This window comes from Polyergus mexicanus, unplaced genomic scaffold (assembly GCF_030449975.1).
Source record: "Polyergus mexicanus isolate NDT 795.1 unplaced genomic scaffold, iyPolMexi1.0 SCAF_19, whole genome shotgun sequence".
NCBI classification, from domain to species: Eukaryota; Metazoa; Arthropoda; class Insecta; order Hymenoptera; family Formicidae; genus Polyergus; species Polyergus mexicanus.
Window position 1 is genome coordinate 5,341,611 of NW_027223339.1, and position 12,567 is coordinate 5,354,177.

The window sequence follows — 12,567 nt, forward strand, 5'->3', positions numbered from 1 at the left end:
TTCCGCGTGCGTTTCGCGACATAAAGTGTAGGACGTTGATAAAGATGATTTTTAAAGTGTTCAAGAGTTACGAAAAAGTCGGCGAAAGCGACTGTAAAATTATTTTTACGAGTTTTTTATCTAGCGATAGTTTCCTTACACAGCAGTTTAAGGCAATCTCGCGATTTATCTGTTCTTGAATACTGTAAAAGTGCAGATTTCGCAAACAGGTAATAATATTTTTTAGATAAAAAAAAAAAAAAAAGTATATAAATCGAAAGTTTACTAATTTTGTGATAAGATACATTTAAATTAAATAATTATTAAACAACTTCTAGTTCAAATATATGTACATGTATAATAATTCAACAAAACATAATATTTAAAAAAAAATATAAACTCGCGCATGTGGATGTTGTTAAGTACCTGCATAAAAAAAAAAAAAAAAACTTTAGAAACAGATTCGGCTATGATAACTCTTCGCAACGCTAACAATTTGTAAATAATTTTTCTATGTATGATAAAACTTCGTTGTAAAATTATAAATTATCAAAACGTATACGAACAGATCTTACAAATGCATATGAGTGTACAAATATATTTAAATACTAAGAAAAAATCTGACTTACAATATTCATTTCTTATTTTAGTAATAATAATACTTTTAACAATCATAGTTAATTCAATAAAATTTATAATTAAACACTAACACTATTTTCTTTGAACAATCTGAATCTCACATTCGCGGATGATTCGTGCAGGAATTTAGTTACGTAGCGATTATGTAGATGTTTTCGAGGCGCCTTCCTTCAAAATATAAGCTACGCCTCTCGGAAATGCTTTACGAAGGAGTATGTTAAAAAGAACTTAGCTTCGCCTTACAACCGCGTATAAAGCATTCGCGAAGCCGTGAAATTCGGAAATAGAAACTTTATTGCCGGATAATATTGTATAACGCATTCGCAATGTGTTGATAAAATATCAAATCGTTACGTAGATTGTAATTTTACGAATGTGCGAAAAAGGGACAGTTATGATAAAATCAGAATTGATAAAGCGGTTGTTATACAATCGCGTTCTTTCACGTTTTTTTTTTTTTAAATTTCTACTTAAATATATAAAATTATGTAAAACTCTTTTCAAAAAAGATGTGTTCATTAATAAAAATATTTTAGAATACGTATAATATTACATTTTTAAGAAGAGGTTGAATAGATTAGCTTACAGATTTCAAATTATACTCTAAAGAACTTTGAATTTCTGGTAGGAGAATCGTGGATTCTAAATAAATTTCAAATTCGCAGTACAAATTAATTGTAGATTCTTCGCGTTTCTGCATTTTGAGATGATAAAAGTATATTTAATTAAAGTAGAATTAATATTAGATCAAATTAAATAAAGATAATTTATTAGATTTTGTAAATGCCAATTTCAGTCATTAATGTCAATTAACATTAATTGTAAATTGATGAATATTTGAAGAGAGAAAGTGATTTTTTATTATTCTTATAAATTAATATATATAAATAAAATTACTTTGTTATAATATTTAAATAGTTGTAAAGTAAAAAAAAAAGAATAAAGCAAATAATTCAGAGTCTTATCAATATAATTCAAGTTTCGAACAATTCCGTCTTAATCGTCGCGAAAATAAAGATTCTTGTAAATCTAATTATAAGAGAAGAAATTTTTAATCAATTGCGATTGTTGCTTTGTCTAGCGTTGAAATGTTCATACGAATTTAATATTAAAGACGAGAAAAATGTTTAGAATAGCAAAATCAATAGATTTATGACGCGATTATGTAAATGCAGCTACGATCCAAAACATTACGCTGTTAATATCTTCCGGAAGTGCCGGTTTGAAAAGGGTCATTGATCCCCAGATACCGTATAGCATCGCGCGAATAAGGTCGCAAACAGCCACGGCGAAATGTACCAGCCACTCGAGTGCTCTGCACGAAAATCTGTAATTTGCAATCATTTTCGAAACGGTCCCCCTCGACCGCATTTATTCTGATCGTAATCTGTCCATCATCCTCTCGCATTGCCGTATCTTGCTCGCTCTCTGTCGTCGCGATTCATGAATATTAATTTCTTATTCCTAAAATATATAAGTATATAATGCCGTAACGCCTTTATCGCTCGGACGGTCGCACGCATCATTGCACTCGAAAAGAAAAACCTTTCTCGTCCCATCCCAGCAATCTCTGCCCAATCTCTTGCCTCTTCTTTTTTTTCCCCCTGCAATCCTGATCTGGTTTGGGTACCATTTTTTTAGCCACTGGAGCGAGAATTTTTGGCGACATTTATGAACGGCCTTAAATAAGAATATTTTATTGATTCCTTCTGAAGTTTCCCAACATCGGTTCAACTTGTCGAATTAATGCAAGAATAAGCTAATTAATTAAATAACAAAATTATATATGCTAGTTATCATTAATTTTTTTGAATAATAGATCAAATTGAAAGCTACAAAATAATAATTGTAATTAAAAACTTCTTTAAAATTATTAAAACGAGATCTGAAACATAAATCAGTAAAAACTTGAATTTTTAGAAAATAATAAGTTTATGATAACTAGAATCCGTTAATTCAAACTGTAGAATTTCGTGATTGTACATTAAAAAATTGATATATAATAAAATCATTATAAAATATAAAATTTGTAAACCGATTATGCAATTTTAAAATCTACATGATATAAAATTGAAATATAGAATTTTTTATTTTATAATAAACAAACAAAAGTTCAAATTCTCTTAAAATAAATTCCACTCAAAAGTAAACAAAGCAAAGGTTTATTAAATTTCATGTGCCTCTCTATATTTATATTTAAAAAATTAATTTAAATTATATTATAGTTATTATATTATAGTTAAAGAATTTTAAAAAGTTGCTGCAAATCTTATAAAACTTCTGTATTTTATGTAATCTTAAAAAATCACCTTTACAATCAGCAATTTTTGAACCTTAAGATTTGTGGAGTCACAGATCAATAAAATCGAATAAAATACCACAGCGACAGTATTAATGTAATTTTAATAAGCGAGCTTTTACTCCGCGATTTAATCCGAACGCGATATCTTTGCGCGGAGAAACACTCAATCTCTAATTCGTTGTTCGACATGAGACGGAAGACGAGTATATATGCAACACGGAGATTTCATTCCGATCGTGGGTGTATCATCCCGTGTGACAGCGCGGCGCGTAGAATTATAAATTCGTTCCTCGTGCACACCGGCATACCTTTAAAACAAATTCCAGCTCTCCGTCGAGAATTACGACGCCTCTCGTGAATGAAACTGGACACTGCCGTCGTTGTCGTGCGCAAGAGCATTCGTGGCAGAATGCAACAAAGAAGTCTGTACCACTCTCTTCTTGCCTATAACTACGAGAGCCAGCTGACTGTAACTGAGGAGATAGGCAGGCAGGCAGGTAGGTAGGTAGGTAGGTAGGTAGGTAGGTAGGTAGGTAGAGATGTGGGTAGGTAGGTAGGTGAGTTAATAGGAAGGGATCGTCTATCTCAGATGACTCTCAAGTCTCAAGCAGGGACGCGATGTGAAGGAAATAATTCACTGTCAAAATTTTAAAAATCTAAACATCGAAACATCAAGTACCATGGAATTCGAGAAATAAATTGAATAAAAAATTTGTAAATTAATTTTTTTCTCTCTTTCTCTCTCCTTTTCTCTTGTAACATTCGAAATATTATACAACAATTTCCATACATAATATATAATATATTGTATTATTAATTTATTCATAATACTCGAGGAAATTTTAAAAAATTTTATAAATATCTAAAATTAATTAAATATCTAAATCTGTCTTCTTCAACGAATTGAGCAACGAATCTAACATTTTTCATTTAAAAAATTTTATTTTGTATAATATTTTACTTTTCTACGATTCTACTTTTAATAATAAAGATGATTTATTTATATTTTATTAAAATAAATATACACAAGTAATAACATTTTATCGAATTTTTATCAATATTTGTTATAACAAAAAGAGAGAAAAGAGAGTTCTCCACGGAAAACATGTTGTATATAAGATCGTAAAAAAACAAATTTAAATAAATACGGAACCAAATTGATGCAATATTCCTGCTGTAATATGATTAAAAAACATGCTATTTCCGATACAAGTGTGGTATATCTATTATATTTCTTAAGTATATTTTTATAGAGAATCTAACGGAAATAGCAGATTTCCTCACAACGCGGGAAAGGCGTGACTCATTCGTTGTAGACGAGATAAATATACCTGCAGATACATAAATTCAAAGAGTACGCCTTCCTAAATTAATTATATTTTATGTATTAACATGCACACATAATCCATACAGACAACTTCCCTTAATATTTTATTGGTATTAATCGTTAAGCGTTATCTATAAAATCTAAGCTAACCCTAATTAATCTTTATATGCATACGCATGTTAATAAATTTATTATTTTCATTTTTTTTTCTTTCTTTCTTTCTTTTTTTTTTTTTACACGCATACTACGCTCAAGTATTACGAAAAATTCAATACTGTGAGACATGTTTAATTCATGCAATTTTATAGTAAATTGAACACAATTAATGTGTTGATAAAATATATATCTGCGTAAAAAAAAATTTTAATATAATGAAAATGTAAAACATTTTATAATCTATAAATATCAAATGTATTATATTTTTCTACGTAAAATCGATTTTTAAGAATATAATTGTCCATTTTTGTTTTTAACAGTAAAGTTCCGCGAAATTTTTCTCATCGAATATATATTTGCAAGTTACAACTCTTCCGCGAGATTTACATTTCTACTTGACGGAAGGAATCGAAAATGCTATTTTATTACAAATTACTTTCTTTTCGTTACCCTGAAAACTTTTCTGCCTCGTTTCCGCGTGGCGAAAAGTAAACGCAGCATTCTTACCCGTTTGCTTTTCGACAAGTTAACTGTTCGGGATACGTGCGAGCTCAAACTTCAGTGGCAAAGAAAAGCGAACTGCGAAAAAAAGTTATTCACACTTTTCTCGCAGCTTTAGATCCCACTAATGCGAATTCATTCAACGATTCGTGCCTATGCTCGTTTGTATAAGCAACTTAAAGCGGATATCTCGGTCTTTTTATTGCGTACTACATTCTCTCTTATATTCTATCTTTATTTCCTTCCTCGCTAAAATGTTTCAACCCTTTCAAAATTTTTCCCCCCCTCTCTCTCTCTCTCTCTCTATATGTATGTATTAGTATAATGTTCCTTCCCCCCTCCCATCTTTATCATTTTTCCTTATCTATATCCGAGTTTTATTTGTTTCCTGTTTGTCGTTTCTCTCTCTCTCTCTCTCTCTCTCTCTCTCTCTTTCCCTCTCTCTTATTATTTGAACAATTTTTATTGTACAGTAAGTACTGTTATATCAGAAGAGAAACAAACTTCTCGTTTACATAAAAAAACATTAAAAATAATATTTTATGTGCTATCAAGATAATTTTCAACTAATAAAAAATAATCATTATTTTCATACACGCGCAATATACAGGATAAAATATACAATGTTTCGTAATCTCGAACGGATATAATTATTGAGACTTCCAATTATCATTAGAATTAAAGAAATCGTATTGTATTATAAACGGTGTAATGGTATAATGGTATAATTTGAAACGATATTAAAACTCTTTAACGATTTTCGACGCACATTCCCAAATGTGATCTGCGAATTGCCGCAGTTACGAGCTCGAGTGATGTGATTAATTTTTCTGCAGCGGGCGTTGCGGTAACATTAACCGGCAGCATAGAATCGGTTATCAATGATACGTTCCGTTGAATTCGGATAATCTCCCGGCAGACTCGATACCGCAACGATATCAGAGCTCGTTTAAAAAAGCTTCGCGTCCCACGTGATTTATGTTTTTTTTTTCTTCGTGGTATCGTTATTCGATGGCATGACGACAACGATGGTTGCACTTCGCGGTCCATTGCCGATGGCGGAGAATAAGCTGCGCGGCCATCAAACCGAAATTTCTAAAGCTCTCAAGTGTAACGTCGCCCATAAATCGAAATCGTAACTCTCTCCATTACCATTCAATACTGAGGAGAGAAAAAAAAAATAAATCGCGCAAGTTCGATGCGCGATTTTCGTCTAAAAGAGAGCTCCGTTTCTCGTAAAACTTTGCCACGCGTTTCTGTGACGTTAAGTGAAATAGCGGGAAGGAGATGGCCCGTAAAATTAATGATACCACGTCTGAGCGTGAGGTGAGGTGAGAAGAGACGACTTCGTACGATTTCAACAGCTGTTACGGATTAAAGTGAATCGTTAAAATTGGAATAATATTACTCCAATTAGCAATTTCTTAGGAATTGCTTTCAAATAATGTTGAAAAACGTTTTTCAATCATATTTAGTTCTTTTATTTTCCCAATATAATCTATAATAAAGTCATTATATATTAAAATGATTTAATTTAAGATTGATAAAAAGAGAACAGAAAAGAAAATGAAGAAACATTAACATAGTAAAAATGTATTCCAATTTTTTTTTTCCGACAACCACAAAATTTAATTTAGAATTTTAATTATTTGTTTGTAACACGACAAGAATAAATTTGAATTTTTATCTCTCCTGCTATATATTACAGAATGTTATTTTACTGCAATTACATTAATTGAAATTAGCGCATCAATGATATTACGAAAAAGATAATGTATTCTAGACACGTTAAAAATTTACATGATTTGAAGCAAAATCTAAATCTTGCGCTTATAAAAATGCTCAGACGGGATGATCAGACACACCGTTGAAAAGAGTAAAATTGAAGGACGAGTAGCGAAGGAGTTACTCCGCAAGAACTCGCCACTGTCCTCTCGAGATAACCGGTACATCGGCGAGAGATACCCATAGATATATAATACCCAGGCCGTAAACGAACTTTTTATTCTTTCTCCGAGAGAGTAATGCTCCGAAATGTACCGTTACATCGGCGAACTGCCGAAGAAGGGTCCGAAGAGGGCTGGCAGACATTTCACGGGCCGTTCAAACCTTCAAGGTACAAGGAAGAGGATGCGAGAGAGAATTAAAGTGTTACACGGTCTCTGCTTATATCACGTTGATTCGTTACACACGCCTGTTATTCAGTTAATCTTCCGTAATGATGTTTGTCGTTATATAATTTATCGAAATATCGATACCTGATATCAGACATCTGAATTGATTTTCTTTTTGGATTATTTGCTTAATGTAATATTACGTTAAATGAACTAATTTTTGGATTGTTTCATAAATGTGATATTACATTAACTGAGAATAAAAATCTGTTTTAATAAAATTTTTATATTCTACAATATTTTTATGTTATATATACATAAAAAAATATATGTATGCTCTAAAAAAAAGATTTAGTTTCTCATTCATAAATAACAATGTAACGATTTGATTTTTAACGACATAATTACTTCTTCAAGTAAAATTAGATCAAGAAATTAAATATAATTAATTAACAACAAAACTGATGTCGCTGATTATCGCTAAAATATAATCGTCCAAAGGAAATTTTGCGAATACCACTAACTCGAAAGGATTGCATTGCTACAACTGGAGTTTTGAGGAACGTTATGACAGGATACTACAATTGGGTCAGACAATCAGGAAGGTAGCCGGTTGAGGTTTAGCCGACACGATGCAATAGTATTTAGCTGTATACATGGACAATATAATGGCTTTGAAGGGACCGTCCCAGAAACGATGATGGAGCAAACAAAGGAGCCACGTGCCACAATGTGTAACTGGTAGATATTATGTCCTGTGAGATTTGCATCTAATTTCGACAATGTATTAATTAACGAAAATGTAATTTCCTCGACTAAAATTTAATTACATATCAGTATATGCAAATTTTGAGTCGTTAATATTAAATATTTTGTCAAATAAATCTGAAATAAAATTTCTATTAAGTCTATTAAAAATTCTGTGGACGATAAAATTCTGCTTGCATTCGAAGCTTAATTTGTCAAAATATTATAATCGTTAAATAAAAATGTTCTTATATACATCTCAGTATAAATTTTAACAAGAGAAAGATTATGTAAATCAAAAGTTACACACAGATCTGAGAACAATATGCAACAATACGTGCCTTTTGCTACCTAATTTAATTTCTCCCATATTTCGCAAATTATTGTATTTGCAGGCTAAATTACACCAATAACGCTTTGTCGCGCTGTCATCTCTCATATCCATTGTTTCCTATTTTGTTGTTCGTAAATACATATAACAAGTACTCTGCAATTAGTGCGATGTTAACCGGAAGAAACATTATAATTTCATATTTGCATAAATGCTTCTTATGATTATAAGAATTCTTACGAGTATAAAATTGCTTTTGACAGCAATAAAGATTAAGAATTTTAAATATCTTATACATAATATTTATTTTTCATCACTTAAATTATAGACAAGTTTGCCTAAAATGAGACTATAATATTAGATACGCAAAGTTTTAATTTTACTATTTTTTCTTTTCTTCAATATTCTTTATCAAATTCTGTTTTCTAGCTACAACTACGCAATGTTTTTTAATCGCCAATATTGCGAATATTCCAGGAGAATGTTCGATTAAAAGGACCATCCAAACACAATTCATATGAAAGACGTTTGCAAAAGTTATGATTTCCGATATAATGCCAAGAATATATCTCTCCGTTTGGACAATTTTAATAATCAATTTTGTGGACAAAATTGATTATTAAAATTCTAGTTACTTTACAGTTGTTTCAACTAGCGAACGATTGCATAGTTTCAATATCGCTAAATTGTAAAGAAAAAACCTAGTGCGCGTTCTATGAATGATGAATTAAATGTATTGGATAATGGCAAATTGTGTTCTCTATCTTTGCATTTCAAATTTATGTTTTTGTATTTCCAATTGTATGGAAACCGTTTTAGGGTTTGAGAATGTAAGAACTTCAAAATGTTAATAAATTGCAAGCATATAAACACAATGCTATGCTAGAATATATACATACATTTAAGATATTTCACATCTTAAGATAAATTATTATGTTAAGAGAAAAGACAAACGATGCCTGGTACGCGCAAGTATGCTAAGCCGCTTTTAAAAATGATTTCTTTTAATATTTCTATAAATATCACTTTTTAAAAAGTTAAAGTTAAGAAAGAAAAGTTACAAAAATTGGGAAATGTCTATAAATAAAAGCGTACGCGCAGCGCGCGCCTCTGTTGTTCTACTAATACATAAAAAACGCATATTTACATTGTCTTCAACTTTACGTAAAGATATGATGTTATATGAAATGGTAACGAAACGAATACAAATGTACGATTTTCGTATAATTAAAAGAATTTCTTGATTGATATAAGTCTAACGTTACTTGAAATATGATAACGATATTATCAAATCACGCAAAATATGATAACAATATTATCAAATAATAAATACGTAATAATTAAATAATAAATAATAATAAAATAAATAATAACGTTAAATTCAATTCGTATTAATGTTGTACAAGAAAATTCTTCGATAACTGCGATCAATTGAAATGGTGAATAAAGTTCAAGTGCATGCTGAGCATTGCGTTCTAAATGATTAAAAGCACAAATGTTTTGAAAGTCCTTAGACACTTTGCTACAACTAATTAAGTAATCTTAATGTGTATTATAAAACGGGATCTGTGTATGCTAGCTGTATGCAACATGTAAAATTAATTAAAATATATATAAAATTCGCGCGTGATAAATGATGTTTAAAGAGAAATAATTAACTTCTTGATTACAGTTTATATCTCTTGTTTTATAAACTCACTCGTAATAAAGTTTACGTTCTCAATATCTTGATTTGTACTCCCTTGAGTAAGTTCTTCCTTAAGTAATCGAAAGACACGAAAGAAGAAAAAGTGAAAAGTTAGAACGAAAACTTAACTCATTAATGCTAAGCGGCTGAATTAATGGCTGAGCAATCTAATTAATTTGTAAAGCTTTTATCTAAAGCATTTGGATCGAAAAGTTACGAAATCAAAAGGAAATATTGCATATATTTCGTGAGAAATGTACAATCGAAATTAAAAAAGTTTTAATCTTTTAAAAATTTAAAAGTTCGTAACTGATTGCAAATTTTCTAAAATCTAATTGAATTATTATAAACGTTTTTAATATCACAAGACTATTCTTTATAATCTTTCTTCTTACGTATATCTTAATTGCATCGATATTAGAGCACAGGATCATATATGTAGATTGGAATAAAGATTTTTTTTTTAATTTTATATTATTTTTGCATTTAAAAATACGCGTTTCGTAATATAATGTCAAGAGATATTTGACTATCAAACTCGAAGAAAGATAATTACAAACGTTTTTTTGATACGTATTCGTATCTCAGGCACACATTTAATGCAGTACAAGATCGTCGAAATATTGTATTAATAGACCGGAAATAATGACTTACCCTATGTGGTGCCCGTAGAAGCCGATGCACGGCGGCGAGCTGATTGATCAGCGGCAGGGTCGCGCTGAAGGTGTGATCGGGAGGGTTAACATCCGGATAAAGGGTTGGATAACTGAATGGATCGACGTCGTTGAGATACTGCACTTGGCATGTGAAGAACATCTGGCGATACATTTCTTCCCGCCAGCGGGACCGGCCGAAATTATTCGCGATTCTTCGTCCCCCGAAAGAAAAAAAAGAGATAAAATCTACCCCCTCCCCACCCCCACCCACCCACCCTTTTCACGTGCGCACGACAATTGTGTGCGCACGCCGTGACGCACTCACGCGATGCACGAATCGGTTCGATGTACGGCCGATTTATTTCGATTCGATCTGTCGGCTGAAACGAGAAAACATTCCTTTACTCTCTGTCTTCTATTCGCTGCTGATCGCGCTCACCTTTAGTTCTCGCTGAGACCTCGTAACGCGTCAATATATGAATGACAGATCGCTCAAGGTCTAAATGATTCGGGATTCTTTTTAAATTTACTTCCTTAATATTAAAAAGTACATATCTTTATATACGTTTCCGAATACGTGTGATATTATCAGGGATATTTGATCAAAACGGGATTTCGTTCTAACAAAAAGCAAATTATTTACAGATATAAATGTTGTTTATAAATGACGAAAATTATTCGAGACTTCTTAATTAAGATTCAAATAAAACATGACCGCAGTGGAAATATTTAACTATAGCTTGTTCAAATTTTTTTTTTTGCGCTGTTTTTATTATTCTATCTGTTATTATTTTCCTCAACAAAGATGATAACGTGATAACTTGTTACAACTTATGCATTTGTCCAATTATAGGTTCGTCTATTTACTTGTTTTTATTTTCCGAGCAATCTGTCAATCATAGAAAGATTCTTAGGCACACGTAGGAACCGCGACAGAAAAACCAGGTATCAAGAATCATGCCGTGAAAGTGGCAATATTAGAATCATAATTATCTAGGACTGCAATTATCATCGTTAATGCAATCGGTAACCACATCGTTTTCAGGCGATCATTGACCTTCAAGTTTCCTTTCACTCGCTTATCGATTTGTTAAGTCAAAGCAGGAAAATCAGCGAAAATCTCCTCATCCATTCAAGATTATCGTAATTAAAAATTTATTCTGTCTCTTAATATCCTTTTTATATTTTTAAAGATTATGTAAAAACATCATAAACATTTTTTTATAACTTTTTAATCAATAATTTTGCCGCGCATTTTTAGATGATTCAATAAATATAAATTTATTCTATATCATTTAATTATTATTAACTTATTTTCCAAACTTGCAAATAAATATTTCGATAATTAAATTTTGTAAAATAATCGATTTAAAAATTTTTTAAATACGCTATCCCCTGTTTCCCTCTTATCTAAAATGAAAAAAAAATCTGAATTGCCTTCGATCTAGATTATATAGATATAATATAAAAGAGCGCAAAAAAATATAACCGTGAAGATTACTTTGATTACAAAATGATTATCCAAGTATTGGTATCATTCACACATCTGTTAGTAGATCTTATACAAAGTTCGTAGTGGAATGTTGCAGCTACTCAATGTAGTAGAAACTTGCTTGTAGTTGATCGAACTTCAAAAATTTAAATCCTCAGCGCTACGATCTCCGCTGTAACATGTCGCGATTATACCGGGTGCGCGGGAAGAACTTGTTGTAACTTATGAAAAAGCGCATCGCTATACCGGTTCTCACATGTTTACCCTATCATATTACTATGCGTTATTTCTAGTATGAAATTTTTACGTTGCAACAAACAGTCTTTTTCTTTGAAATATACTAAAATGAAGGGAATACTACTATCTCGACCGTAGGTTTTAGTGTTAAAGACTTTGCGCGCCACTATTTTATTTTATAAAGCCAGTAATAATAAATTTGAGAATATAATGTGGAAGCATTGTGAATATCCTGCCATTTTCTTAACGAGATAAAGACTCAATAAAGGGAAGATTATATAAAGAAAAAATTCAGAGTCAACATTTTCTGAGCAATGCAAATCGAATTATGCACTCTCGACGCCTATGCGCAACATAATCTTTATTCATGCATCATGGACTCCCTTACGACATCGTGGT

General features: G+C 31.2%; 1 protein-coding gene across 2 annotated transcripts in view; it reads right to left on the bottom strand.

The window, feature by feature from the left end:
- Fhos (Formin homology 2 domain containing) overlaps positions 1-10,681 on the bottom strand; it is a 133,881-nt gene extending 123,200 nt beyond the window's left edge. For both annotated transcript variants that reach the window (XM_070311411.1, XM_070311408.1), the window contains exon 1: positions 10,438-10,681. In XM_070311411.1, the coding sequence (XP_070167512.1) occupies positions 10,438-10,611 (174 nt within the window). In that variant the 5' untranslated portion in view covers positions 10,612-10,681. The remainder of the gene's footprint in view (positions 1-10,437) is intronic.
- Positions 10,682-12,567: the final 1,886 nt, after the last annotated feature.